General features: G+C 38.9%; 3 protein-coding genes across 3 annotated transcripts; 2 read left to right on the forward strand and 1 right to left on the reverse strand.

Annotated features, from left to right (window-relative positions):
• The first annotated feature begins 1710 nt into the window (after nucleotides 1-1710).
• On the forward strand, nucleotides 1711-10363 carry LOC116305909 (uncharacterized). The gene is made up of 12 exons (XM_089035104.1): nucleotides 1711-2040; nucleotides 2948-3118; nucleotides 3577-3638; nucleotides 4148-4271; nucleotides 5075-5229; nucleotides 5685-5884; nucleotides 6154-6188; nucleotides 6281-6306; nucleotides 6623-6737; nucleotides 7578-8044; nucleotides 8730-8820; nucleotides 8910-10363. The coding sequence occupies exons 1-12, from the start codon at nucleotides 1806-1808 to the stop codon at nucleotides 9335-9337; spliced, it is 2109 nt and encodes a 702-aa protein (XP_088891230.1). The 5' UTR covers nucleotides 1711-1805; the 3' UTR covers nucleotides 9338-10363.
• A 1627-nt stretch (nucleotides 10364-11990) lies between these two features.
• On the forward strand, nucleotides 11991-21758 carry LOC116305919 (uncharacterized). The gene is made up of 16 exons (XM_089035105.1): nucleotides 11991-12040; nucleotides 12186-12264; nucleotides 13262-13597; nucleotides 14897-15046; nucleotides 15397-15567; nucleotides 15696-15866; nucleotides 15986-16156; nucleotides 16280-16450; nucleotides 16553-16723; nucleotides 16826-16999; nucleotides 17323-17430; nucleotides 17786-17997; nucleotides 18478-18640; nucleotides 19228-19946; nucleotides 20442-20541; nucleotides 20978-21758. The coding sequence occupies exons 2-16, from the start codon at nucleotides 12198-12200 to the stop codon at nucleotides 21523-21525; spliced, it is 3432 nt and encodes a 1143-aa protein (XP_088891231.1). The 5' UTR covers nucleotides 11991-12040; nucleotides 12186-12197; the 3' UTR covers nucleotides 21526-21758.
• An 895-nt stretch (nucleotides 21759-22653) lies between these two features.
• LOC116305892 (uncharacterized) lies at nucleotides 22654-27440 on the reverse strand. The gene is made up of 11 exons (XM_089035106.1): nucleotides 27337-27440; nucleotides 26868-27152; nucleotides 26603-26755; nucleotides 26299-26469; nucleotides 26041-26214; nucleotides 25695-25802; nucleotides 25402-25610; nucleotides 25103-25265; nucleotides 24007-24707; nucleotides 23826-23925; nucleotides 22654-23377 (listed from the first exon to the last, which is right to left on the reverse strand). Exons 1-11 carry the CDS (start codon nucleotides 27401-27403, stop codon nucleotides 22830-22832), a joined length of 2679 nt encoding a protein of 892 aa, XP_088891232.1. The 5' UTR covers nucleotides 27404-27440; the 3' UTR covers nucleotides 22654-22829.
• Nucleotides 27441-27970: the final 530 nt, after the last annotated feature.

Here is a 27970-nt window from a genome sequence, read left to right on the forward strand (position 1 = left end):
TGTGTCAATATTTTTTGTTATAGATCGCAGATTGAATATTGCCCTTATTCTTATACCATTTCTTTGTTGCAAAGGTTAAAGAGAACTTCAAAAAGAATTTGTTGCGGTCGGGCTGGTAGTAATCGGCGTTTTTTAAGAGTGTTGCCCGTATTACGGCACCTTTGTGGACGTTGGAAAGTTGCTTTATATTTTCTAATGTAGGAGTTTTTTTGTTTTGTTTTGTTTTGTTTTGTTTTGTTTTGTTTTTTTTGAGTCCGACACGCTGGATTTAGATATTAATATTGTCATTAGTGTTTTTTATTTAAAAGTGACAGTTATTGTATGTAGAAAGAAGGTGTTTGACTTATATTGATATTTGTTGAGAGAGAACAACTTTTGTGTATTTTAGCAAATTGACTTTGCGCCCCCAAAACGTTATGTTACACGTTTTATTTCAAAAACTTTAAAATTACCCTATAAATTCTAAAGAGCCGCAATTTTTTGTTTCCGACGCCCCTGGAATGTTTGCTGAGGGCTGGAGATACGGTACAACCAACCGTTGCGTAGAACATCTTGATGGAAGCATTGAAATTATATCGTGTGTCCAGCTCTGCAAAATTCCGATTTTACTTTCACGTATCAGGGTACCTTTAGTAACCTTTTATGAACAGGCCAGGGGTGCTTACCATTTACCCGGAAAGACCGGAAATTCCGGTTGGAAAACAAATGGTATGCATCATTGCGATCAGAAAGTTCCGTAAAACTCGGTCTTACAATTGAGATAATCCACTTTTCCCGCATTTTTCGGTTCTTTCAGTAGACGCGTGTACCATTTATCGAAAGTCAAAGTTTCCCGCTCTTTTCTTACCATTAGCGAACGAATTTCCAACCGGATGGATTGGTTTAAATGGTAAGCATCCTAGGTTACCCATAGTAACCGGTGCACAACAGATTTCCTCCTATGAACAGGTCGTTACTTTGCTGTCAATAGGGTGATGCTATCAGGCAAAGAAGTGGGACTTTTTATGCGGTTATCAAAAGATGCGCGCAACGATTGCGTGGTACAGTCATTGTAATGAACGTTTTCCACTGAAAATTACATTTCCACTATAACAAATGTCAAGGGAATATACTTGCTCTAAATGCTCGATTCCAGCAATTATTATATACAAAAATAGACTTCATAATGATTATCCTATTGTTCATTGTTATACTCGTAAAGTTTATAACCAGAAAGTATATCGTTTGAGACGAATAAACAAACCATCACGTGATATTTCTTTTGGTCTCTAAGTCTTTTTCACAGGAAAAACTTTTTGACAATAGCTGTGTATATTTATGACAGGAAAAATGTTACTTGTGACACCCTCTAAAACCCTTACTCTTTACCGTGGTGCGCTGCACATTTACTAGACACTAACATTCTAGAATCGGCTATCATTTATCGATGGCGGAAGTAGATGAAGCCACGTAGCATCAAGCATCATGACAGTAAATTGTCTTCTTCTCCATAAAGTATCAACGAAATGGCCTGAAATCAAAAATTTGACATTCGGGTATTTTCTTTCACTTAGACGTTGCCAAGGCAACGGACTCGCGGATTCCTGTTTGCCGACTCTAGCTCCTTGTCACGTGATATAAAACCACCAATGGGCACATAGGTGACATAAGACATCATCCATGGGATTAACTTACAGATATAGTAAATAAGGTCATAAGCCAACTTCTTAGAATTTTGACTGGTATTTTTCGGAAATTGAATCAAACCATTCACTAGAAGACTAGAAGATCGCTACAGGTTTCGCAAATGTTTTTAGAATAAGAACATGTTCTTGGTACTGGTCTTAGTAGTATTCATAGTCGTTTCGCAGCCTTGTTTTGCCATAGAAATGAGTGTAACTCGCTCACTGCAGGACAATTTTTCAGTGAGTAATTGTAGCTTATGTGCCAAGTTCAACCAAGCAACTTGCTTTGGTGAAGGCGTCTGTCAGTGTCCTACGAATGCATCCACGTTCTTTATCTACAAACAGAGGTGTGATTCCTTTTCTAGTTTGATAAATGGTAAGTGTACTGAAACTCTTTTAGTGCATTTGAACCAGTAGTTTTTACTTCGAGACGTGTAAGTTCACGTTCGGTACGCGCACACAACGTGAAAACGCGCATTTATTCATTCAACGTGAAAATGTTACATTTTTGCAACAAAATAGGAACAAACGTTTAAATGTCACTGGACTTTGATTGTCGTTCTTCAGTCCTACCTTTAAGGGTTCGACATTTCTTAATAGACAAATTAGGAATGATACTTTCATTTTTGATAGAATTAAAGGATGTGAAGCGTGTTTATCTAAGATTATTTTCAAGTTTGTTTAGCTGAGTGTATTAGAAATGCCTAAATCAATTACTGCCCAAAGTGAAGTGCATTTCCATCGCTTTTTTAAGCAATAAAAATAGATTATAATATTAGTATCGACAACAATTCTGTGTTGTACTTATAAACATCACACCATTCATTGCGTGATTAAAGTGTCAACAACATCTTTTCCTGTTGGCTCTCGTTCTTTAAAAGAGAACGCCTTTCATTCCTTTTTTATGAGGAATAAATTAAAGGTGTTATATTTTAAAACAAAGAAGCTCTGAGATTATTTTAGGAAATTACAATGCGGATTATCTTGTAGGTGTAGCTGACAGGACATAGACTTGGCCACTATCATTTTACAGTTAATCTTTGTGTGCTACAAAGTTGGCCTGTTCAACTAATAAAAGGAGCGACGGAACTTTTTAGAAAATCTTGACTAGACATTAAAGTAACTGTTAATTGTTAAGGCACTCGTCATGGCACCGTATCACTCCTAATCTGCGAACACAGTTGAATATTATCCATATCACAATTTTAGCGTCGTCTTTTTGTAATGAAAATAAGCCCTTTGCTTTTTCAATGTCGCTAATATATATCGAAACTTTTTTCCAGATAAAGACTGCTTGAGTTGGTCTAGTGACAAGAATCACCTCGAAGTCATCGATCTTACTTCCTCCTCTTCCTCACCAATCTTCACCACACTCGACTCGTGCAGTGTTCCTCTCGGGAGGACATTCGAGTATCTGGGAAGACGAGGACACTGGATAACGCACAGATTGCAAGGTATGTAATGAAGGTTTTCAAAACGCTCCAGGGATAGAACCTCGCAGCTGGTGCATAGTGGGAGTGCAATTTGTTAATTAAAAGTTTGATTTTAGACCAAAATTGCATGAAACAAAGTTCAGTTACCACTTAGTTATATCCATTTTAAAATCTCCTGCAATAATAATGCATTTAAGATTACATTTTGCTAAAAATTTAGTCATAAAACTAACGATTACCCTAATCAAAGCAATTGTAAATATTTCTTATCCCATTCTCTCTTATATAAAAGTATTTATTAAAATATATTTACTTCTTTATTGTAAGTGCGTTGAGATTCTTTAAATGCGCATTAAACGTTATTATTATTGTTATTGTTATTATTATTATTATTATTATTATTATTATTATTATTATTATTATTATTATTTCCTTCTTTATGTAGTACTTCATACCGCAATGTCCCTTTGATTCCACAGGTGATGGAACTGTTTTTGGCATAGAGAGGAAACCAACTCCGCCGCGTAGGATGTCTTTACAGGTTTGATTTGCTAATAATTACTCCTCGAAGATTGGGCAAAGGGTTTAGTTTAGACGGGTATCGGTTACGTACAGCATTAAGAATTACGAGGGAAAACATCAAATGTTTTGAACCTTCATCTTGTGCGCGTATAATCTATTGAGTAAGCGTTTATACTGACTATGCATGTTTTATGCCACTAGCACGAATCTTTATCTCAAGCTACGGAAAATGTGCCAGATTGCACGCAATGTTGCAGGCAATCGATGTTGCGAGTCATGTCACACGACGCAATTTGATGGACGCAATGTTTCTGAAGTAGAATACGATCCTACTTCAGCAACATTGCCTGTGATAATGTGCGCAATGTTGCAGGCAATCGATGTTGTGAACCTTGTCACACGATGTAAGTGTTGTACGCAGTGTCTCTGAAGTAGAATACGATCCTAATTCAGCAACATTGCCTGTAATATTGTGCGCAATGTTGCATCGTGTATCCGCGATTTTACAAAATATTTATTTTCACGCAGATATTGAAAAACAACGACTTGGTGTCATTTGCTGGACGGATCATTCGAGTAGGTCTTCTGTGTAGAGGATCTGAAGGAGAAGTAAATCGTTGTCTGATCTTGAAGGCTAAAGGAACAATATCAGGTAAGGATTATGTCATACACCGAGTCATTTATTAAGGGTCGAGGATCCAAGAATGCTCCAGTAATTTGTAAGATGTTCACTTGGTCCCCAGGACTCTACGGCAGCTCATGATCTTCTCCTATTGTTTCAAAACTTAATGAAAGCCCTGAATGTGCAAGGAACTTTTTATTCGACTAGAGTAAAAATCAGTAGACCTATCCCGTATTCGCTTGACTGGTCACGAAACAATGGTTTCAAGTCGAGGTTGAACTTGATGAATAAAAGAACCAAGTTCAGTCTAGACTTCAAACCATTGTTTCGTGGTCAGTCAAGCGAATTCGGGATAGGTCTATTGAATAGCTGTCTTACTACAAAACTGCCTTGTGAACGCACATTTCACTACCTCAGAGTAGGTTTCATATGATTAAAACACAGCATGGCGCACAGCACGGTAACGGTACGGCGAGGAAGACATCTGTTGAACCAATCACAGCGCAACGAGATCTCTGTTCAGCCAATTAGATGCTCGGGAAGACTACCGTCACGGTCACGTGCACGACACGAGACATCCGGAAGTGGATTTTTCACACTCAGGCCATAATACAAATTTTTCGTTGAACAATGGTCGTAATATATTATATTACTGTGTTGTGCAATTCAAGTTAAACATAGTATAGTTCGTAGCATCGCACGGTGTCTGTATTGATAAATTTGATAATTTTCTAAATTTCTTTGTGAATATTTTGACTCTGTAACCTCTGAACACGAACGTTTTAGGTTAAAACATTTGCAGTAAATGTGTCTTTTAATCTTTATTACCATAGTAAAGGGAAGTATTAGCCCATCTCAAGGAAGTGTTCCAACCATTCAACATGGCGACATTAGTACTACAATAGCAGCTACCAGTAAAAGAATTACAAAAACTGAAACCAAAGAGCCTACCACACCAAATATTCATTATATAGGGCCTCAAAGCAAGGTGAGGTTAAAATATCCAATTCTTATTCCAGTAAAGCAGGTTTTGCCAACAGGTTTTGGAAAGCAAGGAATGAGTACACTGTTAATGCGCCGCCATTCACCAGCTTAGTGCTAACTGGTTACACCCCCGTATTCGCCATCATATGTGAGTCTAGGGTAGAGTTGATCATGGGTTTTCTCCTGTGATTTGAGAGCTTTTCTCCGGGGTTTCAGTTATTTTCCCTTCGCAAAAAAATCGACTTCTAATGTCCACTTCGATCTGGCGTCGAAAGCTTAGACAAATTCGGTCTCTGGCTCGGGAGATTGAGCAACCATTTCCTTTTCTTCAACGAAAAATATATTTGATTGTTAGCGTTTTTTAGGCGCCTCCCTCTTTCTTTCTTTCCCACATTCCTCGTAGCAGCAAGATTATCTTTCTCTGACAGGTGTCAACACTTTATATATCTCTACTTCCAGCCGCGTTTTACGCCTACTCCCAGTAACTCCACAGTAATAACACAAGCACATATCAACGGTGCTGTCTCCGTAGACAAAACCAACAAGAAAGGCGATGCAGTCGTTGTTGCAATCATATCTGTACTGGGGGCCATTGCCTGTGTATTAGTGATTGGCGCACTGTTTGCTTGGTTTGTTATCAAGTATTATAAAGGATTCAGGTATGTTGATTGGATCTTAAAGCTGTGACGTAGAAGTGGACCCAGACAGGATCTTGGGCGGTGGCTCCTATCGGTTTTTTTGACCACGCTTCTGATTTTAGACAACTATTTGAAAGCCACCTTATCTTAATTGCATCTTTAAAAATCTTTGGGAAACAGATTGGTATTCCATTGGTATTCATACTTACTATCTTCCACGACTCGCACGTATCTAGCAATATCGACTACAAGTAAAATGTTTAATAACAATATTGTTTGATGTATTAAAGGCAACAAGACCAAAGAAACGCTCCCCAGTCTATTGGTAAGTGGGTCTGCTTCTCTCTCGCGTGTTCATGGTGTCCTCTTTTTCGATTCCAATGATCTAAAAACTTGCTTTTCGTTATAATTCCTTAGTAATGGGCAACAGTCAAGATTTACAGGTAAATCAGCTCATTCTTTTCTGTACGAGATTTTGTTTCTTGGTAGATAACTACTTGCTAACCAGGTAAATATAGATCAAACTCTCAATTATAAAGGAAGAAATCTGAAAAACTCTACGACCAAGTAGTGCTAAGCTTAGGGAAGGAACCTGAAACCCCAGAAGTAAGAGAAAGTAAGAGACATGCTCGAGTGCACTACCGATAGACTTATCCTCTTTGATTTCAAATTTAAAGACAAATTTATACTTTAGCATGCTGTCGCAATCAACAAAGTGAAATTAATAAGCTCGCAATTTATACTACGTTGTTTTACCAGAACGTTATTCCGATGGCATCAATGACAACTGCTGGACGACTTCCTGAACCAGTTTACAGTGAGTTACCTGATGTGGTCGAATCTGCGAACCGGAATCGATCTGGTGGTCCTACAGGTGAGTAAGATAGGTCATCATGTATCACCATCATTGTCATGTATCATCATCTTGTATCATCATCATGTATCATCATATTGTATCACCATGATTATCAGCAGCATCATTTATAATCTTCATCATTATCATCATATATCATATATCATTGTATGTCGTCATCAGAATGTACCATCATCATCGGCATCATATGTATCATCATCATCATGCATCATCATCATGTATCATCATCATCATGCATCATCATCATGTATCATCATCATGTATCATCATCTTGTATAACCATTTTAAATCATCACGTAGCATCACCAACACCACCATCGTCATCATCATGCATCACCAAGATCGGCAGCAGCAGCAGCACCATTTATCATCAGGTATCATCATCAGCATGTGGAATCATCATCATGATGCATTTTCTGCACTTGCCATTCTAGATCATCTGTTGAATCGAACTTGGACAGGGTTGTATTTTAGCCTTGTATATGTATCATCATTATCATCATTATCATGTATCATCATCATCATCATGTATCATCATCATCATCATCATGATGTATCATCATCTTGTATCATCATCATCATCATCATGTATCATCTTGAATCGTCATCATCATCATCATCATCTTGTATCATCATCATCATCATCATGTATCACCATCTTGAATCATCATCATCATCACCATCATGAATTATCATTATCATTCATTGATCATTATCAGGTATCATTACCGTCATCTTGTATCATCATAAATTTTTGCCTCGAAAACAAAAAAGACTGCAACCGCAAAAGCAATTACAGCTGATGTCATTTGATTACTCTTACCTTGTTTCCCCCCACAGATATTACTATTCCAATTGACAACCAGAAAGACTTTTTCATAATCAGAAACCCTATGCAGTACAACACATTACCAAGAGCTCGAAAGCTTACAGATCCTCTTCCAGCAACCCCTATTCCTGACAGATCCAGAACACCAGATTTTCGGCTGACCCACAGAACGACTAGTACCGCAGATCCTAGCGTCACTAAGACTGCTCAGTTTCTCTCCGAGATCAGTAAGACTTTACACGCCCCAGTCTTCCAAGATTTAACAAGACGCAATAGAAGCTTCACGGATGCTGATAGTGATGGTGTTTTCTTTGAGAATTTTCCTGCCAAGGTGTTAGTGGTGAATATGGTAGACGGCAGAGAGGAGAATTCGAAGCCCATAAATAAGAGTGTGCATTCTATTTATGAAGATCTTAGCGAGGCGAACAAACAAAGCAGAATATCTGTTTATGAACCTTTGGAGAAAGCCACACTTCAGGTAAACGTTTGTTGAAAAAAATCCTAGGTCTAAAATCTCTAGCTGAGAGAACGTGTTGCTTAAGGATAAATGCACTACACCAAACAAAAAGTAATAAAAAAAAAAGAATGATCAGCCTTATTTAGAGAGGGTGACACGTTACAGTCGGCGCAACTGATAAACTTGTGGCCCTCTATTTTTAACTTCTCTGAATAAGACGAGACTGTCATTTTACGTCCAAGCCACGGCGAAGGTCTAACCAGATATTTTTAGAGCAAAGACAGGACCTTCTATACTTTAATATTTTTGGTCCGGCCAAGGCTTGAATTCTCGACCTCCCGCATAATAGACCGGTACCTAACCAACTGAGGCAACAGGGAGAAGTACCGTTCCGTGCCATGTCTTGGCGTGCTGTATCTTTAAAGTTACCATGCATAGCGCAGATTTCTTATGGTTGTGAAAATGCATAGTCACAGTACAGAATCGCATTAACAACAACCTTTTAACCAATCACAGCTCGCGAAATTACTGTCTAACCAATAGAAATGCCCGGAGGAAGAACCCAATGATCAACGCACGGCACGCGTCCGTACGTTCTGTGAGTTATTCAAAGTCATACAAAATTCGCTCCAAGAAAGCACTCTCAACATTCAATCAACATTCAGTGCGCAGGTTCAACTGAAAAAACTTTCTTTAAAATATTTAGCCTCCCGATGTAAGAAAAACAACACTGGAAAGAATCAACGACACTAAAGAAAATGCGAACCAACAGATAGTGTTTTCAGAAGAATATTCAGGTAATGTTTGACGATCTAGAGTTACTTTCCTACGAGGTACAGTAAAACTTTTGAACCGCGAATTATCTATGTATTTTATTATTTTGCAGCTGTACCTGAGTATTACGTCCTTGAGCCCTCGATTGAACACGAAACGCATGGTCATGAAAACTCTCCCACAAACGACCAAATTGGTTCAGAGAAACTCTATCTAGACAACGAAGATAACTCGGGAACCTTACCCGTTGGTGCAGATTTAAAGGGCCCCTATTCATCTCCGATGACAGGACACCTCGTTCAGGAAGGACCAAATGAAGAATGGGACCAAGGCTTTTCTAATAAGGGACTTGAACATGATGATAAGTCTATTTTTGATAAGAAAAGTTTCCAAGCTTCGGAGAAAATATTTAAAGACAATCAAAGCAATGGATTAAGTGAATCGAAAGATGGTTGCGTCTCTCATGGACTCAGTCATTGTCGTGGAAGAACTTCAGAAAAAATAATTTTGAGACCAAGAGCTAAAAGTTCGGAGTTTTAAGTAGCTATCAAGCTTGCTAGATCAGTTTCATTAGCCATTCCGAGGTTGATAGAAAAACTGGGTCGAGTCTGTTTTAGTTGACATATTTCCAAAATGGCGTCTATTTTGTCCCCTAAAACATACCCACAATGCACTGCGATGCCAACTCGACCCAGTTTTTCCTCAATTAACCTCGGAATGGCTAATAGGTAGATCTGAATTCTGCGCTTCCCTTATTACGTCTTGATACCATGCGCTACTACCACAATCATCATTTCTTTTCTCATTCAAATGTTTTAGGATTCTGGAGAATTCACAAAGAGGATATTTTCTATTGAAATCAGAATCGAAAGGAAAACTATGAAACCGACTACATGAGTATTTGTTAAGAAAAATGGTCTTTTTGCCTCCCGCCTGAATACATTGGTTGCCCTTTCTAGACCACGTACCGTTCCCTTTGGGTATATAGTTTCTTAAACTTTACAGCTTGCGAACATAACTTAAGCCCCGTTTACACTAGCGAGTTTTGCGGCGAGTTTTGCAGCGATTTTTTTCTGCGATTCTGTCCATAATAAATAATGGTAAAGAATTTACTTGTAAAGTTTTTTTCAGGATACCAAGATTTTCCTAGACGAATGTTTCTTTTGAAAGATGAGACAAAATATTTTATATTTCCGAGAATTGTCACAAAAATCGCAGCAAAAATTGTCGCAAAAATCGCCAGTGTAAACGGGGCTTTACGAGATGGCGGCCTCTCGGGGAAGCGTTGGTGCCATTTAACAAAAGATTTCTTATAAGCATCCATTGTTAACGGCACCAAGATGGCCGTCACGCACGTTTTTGTCTTTTTGACTTTCTTGGGAAAGCTTGCAACCCATCAATTGAATAGTTAATTGGACTGATTAAATAGAAAGAAATTTGGCTAAAAATATGTCCCCTTGATATACAGTAAATATGTACATAACGCTGGAAAACTAAGACACACTAATGCATATAGATACATCTCCAAAGACCTGTTGGTCAATAAACAAAGCCTTTTTCATTTGATTTCACTTGAATACCCATTTATAGAGAGAAAATATCTCAACAATTTTTCTACTTTTATGATACTGCTTTTTTAACGGTGGAAAGTTGGTGACAACTTAGAACGAATACGAACATGGAGAGAATATTGATGCCATGCAACAGGTCCGTATAGAAAAATCGAAGCTTAATTGCTTGGTTTCATCGGTTCAGCTGCTAAAAGTTATTGAATCTCATTCTCTGCTCCAAATGCTCTGCTCAAGCCTGCCAATACATTATCCTTTCTATTCTTTTCTCTCAGACGATGACAATGTGATGATAATCCCTATCATAACCATTTTATATTATTTACCAAAGAAAACACAAAATAATGACATAATATTTATTCGCATTTTGATTAGTACTGTTTTTCCAAATTAACAATTAACAAATTAAACATTTTTACTAACATAAAATATCTATAATTTTTACTCTAATTTCCACTGTCTTCTGCTCTAATTCCCTTAATTCACTTGAGGATAGAGATATGTTTTGATGTTAATAGTTTTCATTGTCTTGAACCCCATGGTAAATGTAAATAGTGAAGAGTTTACTCATATCATCCCATATTAACGATTCACAAAACTCCAGTGTACACTGGCTTATTCACAAATCCAGGGGTTGCTCGTTTCGTTATTCTGATTATAAATGTTAGTTGAGTTGAGTGTTGTGTGCATAGATCATTGAATATATTGGTAGTGCGTGCGAGTGAAAAGTGTCCCCAATTAGTGCGAAAGCGCTAGAACGACTAGACACTTAAATAAAAGATATTTATTATATAAATCTAGTAAAAATACACAGGTGATCATTGAAAATCTCGCGCGCTGATTGGTCGAGAAACTCACACTATCACACGATAATACCCTCCAGCGATAATCCAAAATGGCGGCCAGCCGCTTTGTTGCTGTTACCAGGAAAAAAATGTCTTTTATCTTCTTTTTTTTTTGTTTTTTTTTTCTTTCTTTTTTTTTTGTTTTTTGTTTTTTGTTTTTTGTTTTTTGTTTTTTTGTTGTTGAAAGAATCACCTGTGTATTTATACTAAAACAATTATTCTCCGAAGGCGAAGTGAATATCTTGGAATAATAACCGAAATATTTTGATTCCTGCTTTTGTTTTCCGATTTCAGAAGTGAGGCTAAGCCCACATGACTGCAGTAAGTATTAAGAGTTGCCATTTCAGAAAGTCCAAAAAGTTTTTGACCAAACAATATATAAATAAAACACGTTTATTTAGCCAATAGAAGTCATTTTATCAGTTACCCAGCGAATGGGTAGTAATGCTTATTATGTCGAAACCGTCCACAAGGTTATGAACTGTATGAGAAAATGTTATTGAGAATTGGTGATCGATAAAGTTGTCAAGCAAAGTAGTCCTTGTGTCAGGCATAGAAACACTGTATACGTGTTGCACTTAATGGGAAAGTCGTCGAGAAGCCCTCAGGCATACACGATAGAAGTGTTATATAATATAATTGTTTTTCTCTCGAGTTCAATTATCCCATTTATTGAAAGCACGTTTAAGTGTCAAACAACTAATTAAAGTCTTGTTGAGTGACATATATTTATTGATGATGCTATGAAACAGTTATGAGAAAAAAACGCTTAGGAAAATCCATTTTATTCAAACACCGCCACCTCAGCTGTCGGGCGAAACAAGACTAAGGTATCGTAAGTAGATCAAGCTTTTCGGTTACTCTATCGGATATATTTATTCATTGAAGTTTGCTTGAAGATATTAAGAATTACAATTCAATATATCATCCAGGCTGGTTTGTAATTTACTTGTTTTTCCCTTCGGTTTAGTTTAGCTGTCCCTCAACATGAGGTTCACTGGTTTGTTGAGTTTCTTTATCGTTGTTTTGGCTACTACGACGGATGCTACGGAAGGTACGTGGAAACATATATGATGAGTTACAACAGTTACAACAGTTACAACAGTTTTTATTTCCACAAAAAATATATATACATACATAAATTGAATAAGTTGCAAATCATTGTGGGGGGTGCAAGAGAACAACCTCAGAGGTTAAAAAAGCTCTTACACCCTTAAAACGAAAGTGAGTGATATTTACGTATGTGTAAGATGGAAAGAATCATATATAGTACAGTAGTTTTCATAGTTGAACAATTAGAAATTTCATAAAATAAAATAAACGTACAGGGGGAAAAAATGAGTTGAGCCCGGTGCTGTATTCACTTTTCTTCATTAAAGTACTATTAGATAAATTTAAAATCTTCAAACTTTCAAATTTCATCGATACACTGAAACAGCTTCTGTCCTTCTAGGCTGATTTCTTCAAGGTACGGCTAACTCAGAAATCGAACCCTGAAACAACCTCTGGGCGGATCAAAGTCAGGGCATGACTAACTCACAAATCGAACCCTGAAACAACCTCTGGGCAGATCAAAGTCAGGGCATGGCTAACTCACAATCGAACCCTGAAACAACCTCTGGGCAGATCAAAGTCAGGGCATGGCTAACTCACAATCGAACCCTGAAACAACCTCTGGGTGGATCAAAGTCAGGGCATGGCTAACTCACAATCGAACCCTGAAACAACCTCTGGGCGAACGGTCAGGGCATGGCTAACTCACAAATCGAACACTGAAACAACCTCTGGCCTAATCAAAGTCAGGGTGGGCACGGCTAACTCACAGATTGAATTGGAATTTAGCGTGTTGGGTTTTGCAGAAGGAAGGAAACCGAAGACTCCCGAGGAAAGGCCTCAAATCAAGGGAGAGAACTAACAAGCCCTAAACTATGGACTTCTGACTCTACTCAAGTGATGCAGACTCCTGAAATGGATCACTATACCGGCCGTTGGAGCCCTTGATTCTCTATACCACACTTAACATATGTGTGTGCTTTCTTTTGTCTCTTCAGTTTGGAAAGCTCTGGGTTGCTACAAAGACAGACCTGCACGAACTATGCCTACCGTTTATTCCTACCCGTTGACCGAAGCCCAAACAAAAGACTACAAGAGCATGTTCGAGGCCTGCAAAGCAGGAGCAGAAAATTTGAACTTCACGATTTTTGGTATTCAGCACAAAAGGGAATGTTGGGGATCTCTTGATGCAGATCTAACATACAATAAGTATGGCTGTGCGACCAACTGCCTGAAGTCCGCTGACGGCTACGGCACCGGTACAGACTGGTCCAACTTTGTCTATCGGAAATCTGTCCTCACACCGGAAAAAGATGGTTCTGGACACCTCTCAGGTAAAAAAGCAAAGAAGCCATTTTATAGCTCGGCTTTAGCTCGGCTTTGTTCCGATACACCTTATTCGCAATGTTTTTCTGTTACAGACTACGTGTCATTTCCTAAAAATTAACTGATTCTTTGTTTGAGTTGTATCCATATTCATGTCTTTACCGTTAAACAAAGAAATGATACTCTTTAATGGGAAAACAATGGGCCACATCGAATAAGGTCTATTAAATTAAGGTGGCTCGTAGATTTTCTCACCACATTTCTGCTTTTCAGTTGGTATATAATCAGTCCTGCGTTAGCTGGATCAGTCGGATTCATACCACATGTTCATTGGATTCTAGAAGAAAGTTTCAATGATGCATGTTTCAACTGAATCGGAGTTGCCTTAGTAACAATAACTTAGTACCTTCCAATTTATTTTGATTTTGCTTTTTTTTTTTTTTTTTTTTTTTTTGTGAAAAATGGTTCGTTTTGACCAGTGAACAGCTAGATAATATTCATCTGTGAGTTTGGATCGTAACTCCCAATGCCAACTTTAAGAATGTATCTGATCTAACTCATGAGAGACTTTCTTTTTCAAATAAAGATAATTTTTTAAGTTCCACGAACTTCAAGAAAGATAATTTTCAAATTGCGATGTGCGTAATGTCATAAAATTTATTCTAATAAGGCTTTAGAAACATGTTGCGGACAAAACGTGGTTGCGCAAAGAAAAGGACAACAGACAGGGTCCCAAGAGTGACTTCTTAATAGAGGTACCACTGTATGTACTGTAAAACAAACCTCTATTCAGAGGACTTAAGCAGACAGCGTATAAGGCACAGAAGGTGTCTGCTCATACAGGAACCACTGTATGTAATAGATCAAAAACGAGTGCGAGCGTTTGATCAGGGAATCCAAACACCGAGAAACAGATGAAAGCATGAGGCCGTTAGGTCTCATTATAATTCATTTGTTCTTGTGATCTCGCGAGACTAAAAAAGTGATCAGTGTTTTGATCAGCGTCTTGATCCGTTTTTGATCAAGTATCTAGGTGCGTGCACGTGACTACAATGCAAAGTCGCCATTGGTCATTGACCTCATGAATTCTTATTAATGAGGTTTGAGAAGTGCTGCATACCAAACCTCTATTAAGCGGACACCCTCTATTAAGTACACACCATACGAGGTCCCGAAGGGGTTCTGCTTATACATGTACCCCTGTATGAATACAGGTACCACTGTATACCCCTCTATTAAGTGGACACTATGCATGTCTGCTCAATAGAGATACCACTAGCCGTTCTCATACCGTTTTACATTTCTAGAATGGACAAAATGCGATGCTAAATGTGGCGACGGTGTACAGTATAAAATCATTTTAGAGGATGTGAAAAAGCCTGGTTGCCCCGCGTACAACAAAAAGGTTACCAAGACTAATATACAACAGCCATGCAGTGCCCCGAACCCTTGCCCAGGTAAGACATCTCGACTTATTATTTTCCAATGCGCTGTTCAATGAGGAATTACCCAAGTTATGTGTTGTTTAAAGGGATCTAAAGATATGTCTGTTCCAGTAGCAGAAGCAAAGACAAGAAATACAGCAAATAGTTTTTAACCATCACTCTCCGCAAGTGGATCTTCCGTTAGGTCCGGTCCACACGCACACGTACACTACCACTACATTTGCTATTTACAACACACTGAACTCACACGTTGATTTTACGAAGGGAAGAAAACAGCTGACAATCATATTAATTATTATCAGATGCAACACATTGACCGGTTTTGGTATACACCTAACTCAAAAAACGTTAATTTTTTCCAGTTAATGGTGGATGGAGTGCCTATTCAGCCTGGTCTTCGTGTAGCAAGACCTGTGGTGGAGGAACACAGAAGAGAACCCGTACTTGCACTAACCCACCACCAGCTCACGGTGGAAACCCTTGTTCTGGTGCTGCAGAAGAGACCCAGGAATGTAACACAAATGCCTGCCCAGGTCTGATATTTTTCTCCACGATGTTTTTCTTTGGAAAACAAAAATACAATTTCCATTTTATACTATGCATATTATAACATTATGCTTATAAAAACTTTTAAAACGTTTTTTTTTCTATTTAAAATAAGTTAACGGTGGATGGACATCATACTCGGACTGGTCTTCGTGCAGCAAGACCTGTGGGGGAGGAACACAGAAGAGAACCCGTACTTGCACCAACCCACCACCAGCTCACGGTGGAAAACCATGTTCTGGATCGGCAGAAGAGACAAAAGAATGCAATACAAACGGATGTCCAGGTCTGAAATATTTTGGCCAAAATTTGTTCTTTTAGGAAATGCACTTTCCATTTTTGCTATGTAGATTTTGCTATCTGTATAAAACTTTAAAAAACATTTTATTTCCATTTGACATTAAGTTAATGGTGGATGGAGTGCATATTCAGACTGGTCTTCGTGCAGCAAGACCTGTGGGGGAGGGACACAGAAGAGAACCCGTACTTGCACCAACCCACCACCAGCTCACGGTGGAAACCCTTGCTCTGGTCCGGCAGAAGAGACCCAGGAATGTAACACAAACGCCTGCCCAGGTCTGACACTTTTTATGCCATGGTTGTTTTCTTCGAAAAAATACAATTTTCATTTTATGCTACGTATATAATAACATTATTCATATGATAACTTTAAAAACATTTTGTCCCTTTAACATTAAGTTAATGGTGGATGGAGTGCATATTCAGCCTGGTCTTCGTGCAGCAAGACCTGTGGTGGAGGGACACAGAAGAGAACCCGTACTTGCACCAACCCACCACCAGCTCACGGTGGAAAACCATGTTCTGGTGCTGCAGAAGAGACCCAGGAATGTAATACAAACGCATGCCCAGGTCTGAAAAAATTTTGGCTATGATTATGGCTTTTAAAAAATTCCTTTTGCAATGCAAAGTGCAATATCCGTATAATAATTTTAATTTCCATTTGACATGAAGTTAATGGTGGATGGAGTGCCTATTCAGCCTGGTCTTCGTGTAGCAAGACCTGTGGTGGAGGGACACAGAAGAGAACCCGTACTTGCACCAACCCACCACCAGCTCACGGTGGAAACCCTTGTTCTGGACCTGGAGAAGAGACCCAGGAATGTAATACAAACGCCTGCCCAGGTCTGACATTTTTGCACATACAAATTATTTTAGCTAGACTAAGTAAATTGTAATTTATTAGTGTAGTAAGTGACAAACACTCGATACTTTATACTTTTCCAGTTAACGGTGGATGGACATCATACTCGGACTGGTCTTCGTGTAGCAAGACCTGTGGTGGAGGAACACAGAAGAGAACCCGTACTTGCACCAACCCACCACCTGCACACGGCGGAAAACCATGTTCTGGACCGGCAGAAGAGACAAAAGAATGCAATACCGACGCATGCAAACCGGGTATAATCTTCTTAGGGCATATCTAGAATTGTCGAAATCGTGATTCAAAATATTGAATACATTTTCCCTAGGGCTACGTTATGACAACATCTTTATCTTGTCTATTTTCAGACTTTTTTTTATCGATTTTCTGTAGCCTTAGGAAATTGGCGTTAACTTTATAGCCAGTTTATTGTAAAACAAGGTTTTGCCATTTGGACCAAACTAAGACAGCTAGATACAGCCTTCTCGATCAACCTTAATCCAGTTAATTGATATTCACAACAATAAGTGCATCTTCCTTACATTGTAATGTATTTTATTAAGCTATTATATGTTAACAGAACCTTGTAGTGTTGAAGACATCGTCCAGTTTGTGTTGGATTCCTTGCCTTCTGGAAGCGTTGTAGTAAACAACCATTTAACTGGAGCACTGGTGCAAGTTGTCAAGGGTGAGTGAGTATATGAAGTCACTTTATAAAGTAGATTTTGTGACGTTCCGGGGGGTACTCTTGCCCGTTTAGGGTAGGGATGTGCCGCTGAGCCCTCTGAACCCTGACCCTGTTCCAGAGTATACTGCATACTGTATACTGCAGAGTGATTACTGTTATGATCCAATCAAAAGCTCTAACACGGCAGTGTCACGCTCAGACCCAGCAATTCTAATGATTGTCGTATAGAAACTTTGCTATGTGGTTCATTTTAAAGTTTTAATTTGTTTGGTAGATTTCTAAGATGATGCGTTTGAACCTTTTCATTTCATACCCAAATCATTTGTTAATTAACCAATTCCATTTCTGTTCCAAGCAATGGGTGCGGCGGAAGGATTGCCAAAAGACGTTACAGTCGATGAAAATGAACTGATGAACAGAATCAAGAGTGCTTTGGACTACGGGGAATATGTGTACGCTCACTTCATGTTGGGTTTCATTTTACAAAAGCAGGAGAAATGCAAGGAGGGCGAGGGAAACCGAATCATCAAGGAAATAAAAAAAAAAGTTGGAGAGGAGAAGTTTAAGGCAAGTAAAGGTTATGAACAATGACTGCCGGTTTCAAGCAGCAGCAATAGAAACAATGATAAGAATGGCAACAGGAAATAAAAGACGTAATTTGGTTGGCGGTTAAAAAAAACAACAACAAAAGTTACAACAGTAATACAGTAAAACAAGAGTTAACACAATATAACAAATAAAATTGTAAACATTAAAGCTACAAGGACGAAAACGGTAACATCAACATCAACAACGACAATAAAAACACAACAACTATTAATTACAACAACAACAACAACAACAACAACAATACAACTAAATCAGTACAACAACAACAAAAACAAAAACAACCACAACCAACCATAACCATAACAACAACAAAAACATTCAAAATATCCTCTGAATTGCATTATGAAATTGGGAAAGTAGATAAGGCCAAGATAATTTTAAAAACGGTCTATGAGGAACTCACTGAACTTACTGACAGAATATATCTTTTCTCGTTAGAAACTTATCGCTGCAGACGGGGATGTGTCGCTGGTTTTTACAATAGACACGACGGAGAGTATGAATAAAGGAATTGAGGATGCTAAAAAGATTGCTACAGCAATTGCAGGATACGAGAGAAAAAACAAAGTGAACTATATCCTGTCACGTTTAAACGACCCAAGTAAGAGATCTTGTTGCTCCTCGTAAAACCTAAAATAAGAAATGTTTTTTTTCCATTTTAGGCGACGCGTCATTCTCTTTGGTAGCATTTCTTTGTTTATTGAAAAGAACTGTTACATGCAAACCCCAAGACTTCTTATAGTTTCTCGTAGGACTTAGCTCTTTATTTTTCATTTTCCCTTAAGAAGTGTTGCATGCTAGACTATATATCATTTTCTTGAATAGTCTTGCTTTATTTAACAGTAACGGTTGGGAACCAATCCACGTGTAATGGCTTTGAAGAATATTTGTTCATTACCAGTAATATTGCAAAGTTGGAAACCTAGCCGCAAAAACTAGCTATCTAGCCTTATTCAATATATATATATGTATATGAAGAAAATTTACTCAAAAAGGTTCTTACTTCTTAAGACCCCTTTGGTGTGATATTCGGATTGAAGACCTTTTAAACACTGTGTTTGAATTTGAAGTTTTCCCATTTTTTAAAATCAATAGACCATACCCATTTCCTCTTTAAGACCTCTTTCATCTAAATATTCTTCATATGGTTATGAGCATTGAATAAATGGTGTTTTTTTTTCTTAAAAGATACTGGTCCTGTCACTCAGTATAAACAGAGGTCGATGTTTGAGTTTGCTATAAGCGTTCTTTATGCAATGGGAGGTCGCGATTGTCCAGAGCCAACATTCAAAGCTATCATCGAAGCAATTAGGATTGGCAATCCACTAGCAGGTTCTCCCATGTATGTTTTTACTGATGCACCGCCCAAGGCTGTTGGGGAGTACACTCGTGAAAATGCCATCAAGGAGGCGTTGAATTACAACATGCATATCAATTTTTTCTTCACTAATCCTTCCGCGGAATGCGCTTCAAGGCAAACATCGCCCGAAAAGAGTGCCGACTTTCATAAGATTATGGCGGACACAGGAGGCGTGGCGTTGTTCTTTGAAGATGCCACAACTATGTCTAAAATTGAGCCGTTGGTCAAAGCAGATTTAGATGGATCAACTATCGTTGCTTCGGGAGGCAGCAGCGGTAGCGCAAGGCGTAAAAGAGATTTCCTCAGCCTTGTAGCAAGAACCTCCAACGATGTTTCCTTTCCTGTAGACGAAAGTATGAAGAAACTTATCATAACCATTTCTGCGAAATCCAATTTTGAACATGGGGTACAACTGATCGATCCTAGTAGCAATACCACCCCAGAAACCTCGAAATCGCAATACGGTAAACTGTGGATCGTTGACGGGCCATCGAAAGGCCAGTGGAGACTCTCAGTAGCCTCAAGCGTTGAAGGACTCTCATACCAGGTAAAGATCTGACTAACGAATTCAATTCCGCATTATAAGTAATAACTGCTAAAATAGACAAGTTTTGCTTAAGGCAAGATTACAAGGAGCAATTTTCTCTGCAACTTGCACAAGTCACAAGAGTGTCTACACGGTGCAACGGAGACGCAATCTTTGCCGCAACGATTGCTGCTACTTGTCTCGCAACATTTTTCAAAATGCGCTGCAGGTTACACGTTGCAATGCTTTATGCAACTCGAGTTGCAGGGAAAATTGCTCCTTGTAATTGCGCCTTTAACCTTAAGCCATCTTTATTTTCCCACAAGGAATGGCCTTATTCTATAGCAACCCCAATGAAAATTGTTCACGTTTTGATTTTCTTGTTGTTTTAACAGAGTACACATAACATGTAGAGTGGCAACTTTAACGTACGGAAAATATCACGTAATCTGATATTGCGTGGCAATGCATTTTGGGTTGGTCGTTTAATTCTTCTTCTTTTGTGTTTTGTTTTAGGTCAAGGGCAGTGCTATACTGAACATCGACTTTGACCAAATATTTTTCAGAACTGTAAAACCATCTGGGGACGTAGTTTCGATATCCAATCCACTCATTGGTAAGTAGACGACAATATTTTTCATCTAATTTATCATTTATATCATTTATTGAAAATGGTTAAAGACATGCATTCAGAAAATTGGCGAGAAATTCATCTAAAAGGAATGAAGTGAGTGCCAGTATTTTTATTACTACTTCAGAAATGTTTTCTTTTAGTTTGTCTTTATAACTTATGCTTATATTAAGCGTTTATGCATTTATTCATAAACAAATATTTTGAATCTTTTGTCCTTTTGATATTTGGGAAAGCTTTTGAGTTAATGAGTAATGAGTCAGTGTTCGATGTTTCTAATCATGACTTTCCAAGCATGCGCAGTACGCAGCTTTTCGGTGTTCAACATCTCAAAATACAATCTCGTACCCAGAGCCATTATTTCTTACTGCGCATGCTCGACAAAAAATAAATACTCATTTATCTTGTTATTGTTTTCCAGGCGAAAAAGCAACGATGAAACTTATCCTTTCTCAGCCTTCTCGTCTCAATATGGCGTCACTGAAAGTTGATCTCATCAACGCACACGGAGCAAGCATCAAGACTTTGTCAATGAATGGTGTCACTGCCTCTTTCGACCTTCCATCCGCTGGAGCCTTTAGGATCCGCCTCTCGGGGAAAACGCTCACCGGTGCTGCATTCCAGAGGACATCACGTGAGATTCGCCCACAAGCTGCTATCATTCGCACTCAGTTAGACCAGGGTCTTCTTAAAGTACGCCCAGCTGTGAGAACTCCTCTTTTTGTTGCCATTGACTACCTCGGCAGCGAAAGCAAGACGTTCAATTTGAAGGTAACGACGTCTCCTTCCAGCGTGAATATCTGGACAAGAAGTTCTATAGAAGTTACTGATGCTGGCCCAGCGGAATTCAGCGTTGATCTCACGACCCTTTCCAGTACTCCACAAGGCTCAGTTGTCAAAGTTTATGTACAAGCGAAGAGCGAAGACATAGAGCTTAACAATGTAGCTCAGCTAATGGTGAAATACTAAAAAAAAAAGATAAAATAAAGATAAAGCAACACTAAAATGTAATAACTAAAAGTCGTAAAGATTTTCGAGAGCAAGCTTAAATTAAGGCAAATAAGGGGCAGAAGGGACTTCACGTTAAGCAAAACATAACCAAAAACTTTAATATGAAATCCAGCGAAGAAAAGGTTCATCTTACAGCCAACTGTGTCTCTAAATACAAACTGTGCCATTCTTATTAAACATTTACCTCCTAATTAGATTGTTACCTTTTATCCCTACCCCCCAATGCACACCCACTCACCTCTTTGAGCTCCCTCCAGATTGTGTTGTGGTTCGGTGGGTGTTTGAAACACACGACACGTGCCACTTGTTCTATTTCCCTGTCATTCCCTTGTCATTCCCTCTCATCTCTTGTCATTCCCTTGTCATTCCCTGTCATTCCCTCTCATCTCTTGTCATTCCCTGTCATTCCCTCTCATCTCTTGTCATTTCCTTGTCATGTTTATCTGATTCATGTTTGATTATTATAGCGTATGTAACGAGTTGTATGGAATTTCATGTCAACTTGCTGTCCCAAACTCCCTCCCCACTAGGGAGGGAGGGAGTTTGGGATCGACACTAAGGACGGCTGCAAACCGCTGCAAAGGAGACTACTGCCAGTGGAGCTCACTAGAGCCACAATGAGAGGTCTTTTGATCTATGACGGAAATTTTCTGTTTATCTTAATAAGTTGAAGATATTGTGTATTTTATTTATCTATACGGAGGGTTTATTCTTGCATCTTTACTACTGTTTTCTTTAAAATGAAAGTCTAAGTTTCTAAAAACACGTAGCTAAATAAAACAGTGAATCAAGAAGGCTAGGGTTATTACTGAGGCAGGTAAGCTGATCATATTTACCATTCGCCTGTAATGTAGACCAAGTTTGGACTACTTCCCTTGTTCGTTTGGAATTTTGAATATTGTTTTTCAAAATATATTTTTAGTATATATTTTTAATTGAGTTTTTGCATAGCTTTTTTGTGTTTTTGGGAGAAAAAAAATTGATTACGACAGACGTATAGAAATTGATCGTTTTCAGAGAGTTTAATCGGCTTTGACATTACAAAACGGCGAAAATAATTAATTTTCTTCAATAAACACTTTAACCTTTTCCCTCATATATAAGCTTTATTGATGCTTTTCTGTTCAATCTGCAGTTAAGTTACAGTTTTGATATAGTTCTTCCTAATACTACGTACATTTACTTCAGTCAATACATTCATTCTGTCAGTTATATATTCAATTCCGTCAGTTACATATTCTGGTTTCACAACACAATCAGTTTTATTTGACCATCAAATGAGCTACGAGATTCAGCTTGATGCTTCCACTGAAAGCACGAAGATGGATCTTGACAATTTTACCAACTGGGGTATCTGCTGGAGCTGTCAAACGGACAGAAATGTATGCTGGGCGTGCATTATTCACACTGACGGAACTTCTGACCGAGACTTTCACATTTGATGGAGCTACGGATGCCTTCACTGAGAACGTCTTGGTTCCACTACCTGCATAGTCTATTGCAGCACGGAAAGACGATACTTTACCACGATTGATGGTCAGGAGACTCTGGTGGATCTGAGTACGAAGGATGGCAGGTTGTGGTTTGATTTCTTCACGTGACATTCTCTGGAATGCGTTACCGCTGTGCGTCTTGCCCGACAGGCGGATCTTGAAAGATGTAGCAGAAGGGAGGTCGAAGGCGGCGGTGTCACCTACGATCGCCAAATTCTTGATGCTTGCTCCGTGTTCGTTGACGAGTTCAGCTTTCAATGATGCAACGTTGAGACGTGAAGTTTGTGGTAGAACGATCTTTACTGTTGCTTTTTCACCTGGAAAGAATTAAAATTAGTCAGTTAATTCGTGGTTAAAACAACTTTAGCCTTCTAACAAACATGCGAACTCTGTGTCTGCGAGCTGCACGCTGTAATTTGGTCTTTCGCTGCCATCAAGCCAAACCTAATCAGTCGTTACCTTTCGTATTTTTGAATGGACGCAGCGAAAAACCAAGTTTCAGCGGGCAACTCGGAGATACAGCGTTTGCATGTTTATGAAAATTGCAGTAAGCATTTATATAGCTTTTTTTGTAATAAAAAGTGGCTATTTTTGGCACTTCCTCCCATGATCCTTGCCTCTCGTTTGAGCTTTCTTGTTGACTACTTTTGTTCGTGAAGATGAGGACCAATAAAAAAGCTGCTAAACTAGCAAATATCTCATTAATAAAATGCTTCAGGTCCGTTCAGTTCTTAACAAGCTAGTCAGCATTGAACTATATCTTACCAATGAGAGGATTAGATATTGGGACAACCATTCCAGACGGTTTCAGAGTCTTGACAAACATCTGGTCAAACTCGATGTTGGACAAAGAGCTGGCCTTGATCTGATATAGGAAAGTACATTAAAAAACATTAGCCTGTGCTTTTGAGAAAGCTGCCTGTTTATGACAATTAACTCAAGATACCTGATATGATAGTCCACCAACATTTGCTGAGACAGATAGTCTCCAGGTTCCTTTCTTTGGACTCTTGATCAACCAAAGCCTTCCTTGGTACATACCCAATGTTACAGCTACGTTTTTACCACTGGAATCGACGAGATTTACGTTATTCCAGTTGGATTGTGCCGAGATGGAGACGACCAGGTTTTCAACGCTTCCGTCGACAGGGAAAGCAACATCACGTGACGCTCGTTCCCAAAGACCAAAGAGATCTCTTCCACGTCTTGAACTACTACTTCCTCCAGATGAAATAATGGTAGAACCGTCCAGGTCGGCTTTGACAAGGGCATCGGCACTACTAATGGCTGAAGCTGTCTGGAAAAATAGACTCAAACCACCGGTATCTTCCATTATGGCCTTGTAATCAGCACTATTTGCTGGATTACCACAACCCTTGGTACTAAAGAAAAAATGTACTGGTATCATGTAGTCCAGGGCATATCCAATGGCGTTATCTCTATTGTATTCTCCTTTGGTCTTTGGAGGGGCATCAGTGAAGACATACATGGGTGAACTTGGTAGTGGATCTCCAACCTTGATAGCATCGATGATCCCATTAAATGTCAGCTCATTGCAGTCACCTCCCCCCTTAGCTCGAAGGCCATTGATGGCTGTCACAAATCTTGAGAGGCTTGCATAATCGTATTTTGTGACAGGACCACTGCCTGCAATGAAAGAAAATGTATTTATATATAAAAAAGATTTATAGGTTTGCTGGAAACGTTATTTTTCGTTTGTAATAGACCTCATTAATTGTGGCGTAATGTACTGATGGGTTGCAAGCATTCCCAAGAGAGTTAAAAGACAAAAACATGGCGGCCATTGTGGTACCGTTAACAATGGATGCTAATGAGAAATCTTTTGTTAAATGGTATTTAGAATTCCTATTTCAGACCTCGCGTCATTCCCTAGAAAATAAGTTAAGTAATATCCATCTTCAGGTGTCTTTTCGTGTACAACCGTTGAACGAAGATATGATACTCATGGGAATGACACATTGTCTGTAATGGAAAAACAAGATTGCAGGAAGGGATACATATATATATATTATGCCACGTACGTGGATCGTTGTATGGAGAGAGAATGTAATCCACTTTTCCTTTCCTCTTGTAACTAGCGATGGCTTTTGCAATCTCTTTGGCCTGTTGAATTTCTTCCTTCATACTTCCAGTCGTGTCGACAACGAAGAGAAGAGAGACATCTCCGTCCACGGCCAGGAAATCCTTAAATTAAAAAAAAAGAAAAAAAGAAACGCTAAACGGTAGTGGCAGAGGAACAGTTTTCTTCCTTAATTCTGCTTTATTTTCCTTAAACACAATCCTGTTTTCGCAAAAAGTATCTTTTTCGTTTTACTGATACCTTGAATTTATCTTCTCCAAGAGCGTCTTTGATTTCTTCAATAATCTTATCGCCAGTACCATGACAATCCTCTTGTTTGTCTAGAATGAATCCCAACATGGTTCGTGCAAAAGTGTGTCCTTTGTGATTCATAGCTTTCTGTATTCTATCAATCATATCAGCTTTGTCGACTTTGACATTCTTTGGGATACCTTTTGCTGCTCCCATACCTGATGATAATGATATGCGAATTAGTGGGTGTATATATACTTAATAACAAATAATTTTGCAATGCCTTTCCATAATTTTCTTACCTTTGATAACTTGGAAGAGAGCTCCCACCAAATGGTTGTTCACCTCAACGCTACCTTTAGGCATGGCATCAAGAACATACTGTACAATATCATCAATGCTACATGGCTCTGCAATGCAAGCAGATAATATATATAATACGTTCAGTACATACGTTACCAACGATAAAAAACTAATAATCATATGTCATTTGTGCATTTGTGCATTTTTTACTTTCCTATTTCTAATACACTATTTTGCTTCTTTGGTTTCTGTGGTATTCCGCTAAGCCCTTCTTTGATATGGCAAGAATGTTAGTAATACAAATACAGTAATATTTCAGTCGGCGAGAACAAAAAAAAGCCTCACTTGGTTCACATTTCTGTGTGTTACATCCTTTTGTCTCTTCTGCCGGTCCAGAACATGGTTTTCCGCCGTGTGCAGGTGGTGGGTTGGTGCAAGTACGGGTTCTCTTCTGTGTCCCTCCGCCACATTTCTTGCTGCATGCTGACCACGCTGAGTATGGTGTATAGCCTCCGTCAACTTTTGTTTGGGAAAAATGAGATAAATTAGCTCTTGCTATACGAAAGACACACAAAAAAAGAAGAGTTTAAAGTTTCTTCATACTTGGACAAGGATTGGCATTACATTGACGTGTCTCTTCTGCTGGTCCAGAACATGGTTTTCCACTGTGAGCTGGTGGTGGGTTGGTGCAAGTACGCGTTCTTTTCTGTGTCCCTCCGCCACATTTCTTGCTGCATGCTGACCACGCTGAGTATGGTGTATAGCCTCCATCGACTGCAGAAGACATTACAAAATGATGAATTATCTCTCAAATTGATTTTGATACTAATAACTTTGAGAGAGTGGTACTTTTTGATTTTTCTCATTTTACCGTGGTTTGCACGGATTTTAGAACCTTTTCCAATACCTGGACATGGCTTGGCAGCTTTGCAGGGCTTTGTCTCAGTTGATGTTTTGAGTTTGACGTTGTACGATGGACATCCTGGGCGACTGTCTTTGGAAAGGATGAGTTTGTATTGGACTCCATCGCCACACTCTTTAGCGGTACAACCAGTCCACTCTGAAGCAAAAAGAGAAGGCTGGTTAGGGGTTAAATTACATTCCCAAGGAAAATGTGATTTTCCCAGTTATTCGCATACAATAACAACAACAATGATAACAAGTCATTTTACTTTCTTTGAGATGGTACATGAAGTTAGACCAGTGGGTTCCAATGCCATATTCGCCTTGAACTTTACAGTTGTCCTTGCAGCCATGCTTGTCGTACGTCGCATAAGCATCTTTGGATCCCCAGCATTCTTTAAAGTACTGGACACCAAAGTAATCATAACCAAGCCTCTCGGCTTCTTTGCTGCATTCTTCAAAGATGTGTTTATAGTCACTGGATACCACAGTTTTGAAGAAGTGAGGCATTGCTCGATTCCTGCTATCTGCGTAGCAACCAAGCAGCTCCCACTCTGAAATAAAAAAAGTCGGCATTTCTTACACCGAGCTCCATATTTTGTCTAGGCAGTTTTTCACCACTATAGGGCGTCAGAATGAAATTCGGTCTATTGAGCAGCTCTGCCTTATCAAGAAATAAAAAACCGCTTGCGATTTAATTCAAAACTAAATTCTCCCCTCACAGCCTCAATTACTCACTCCTAGCTTGAGCGCCGTGTGTCGCCACGAAGGCGATCATTATAACCCAGATCAATCGTGCTGCCATTTTAGAAACTTGCGTTTCTATAGCCTGTTATTTAAATAAGGCTAAGAAAAAATAAGTATGTCGACACTAGCCTCCTATGACCAGAGTTTTCCGTAGTTTGTTGGCACTCGAAAATATAAGTAGCAGTCATAGTTTTGAGTGCGAGATCCTCTGGAAAACACCTGGGAATTCTAAGGATACACGTGGAATTTAGGACATAGATCAGGAATCACCTGTTTGTGCTGGGAAAAGTTGCCTGAGAGTTGAGTTTGTTTTGGGTTTTCTCCTGTGTCTTTGGTTTCCCTCCCTCAACATGTAAGTTGAGTGTTGTGGGTTGCAAACCTCTCGGAACAGCCATGGATTAACTGGTTTGGGCTGGTACTTCTATCTTTGAGTTTCCTTAGATATCCTTGGTATCCCTAGCTATCCCAAGCTATCCATGCATCCACCCCAGGGAAACGTTTAACTGAAGACAGCTCACGTTATAACAGACTATGGACCCTATGCAAGGCTAACATGAAAGTACACAAGAAATCACCCTTTTTCCGATGGAATTTGTGAGATTTCTTTAATTGGTATTTCCATGTT

The sequence above is a fragment of the Actinia tenebrosa genome, unplaced genomic scaffold (genome assembly GCF_029948245.1).
Source record: "Actinia tenebrosa isolate PJP-AT-01 unplaced genomic scaffold, QUT_ActTen_1.0 PGA_scaffold3__52_contigs__length_22856419, whole genome shotgun sequence".
NCBI lineage: Eukaryota > Metazoa > Cnidaria > Anthozoa > Actiniaria > Actiniidae > Actinia > Actinia tenebrosa.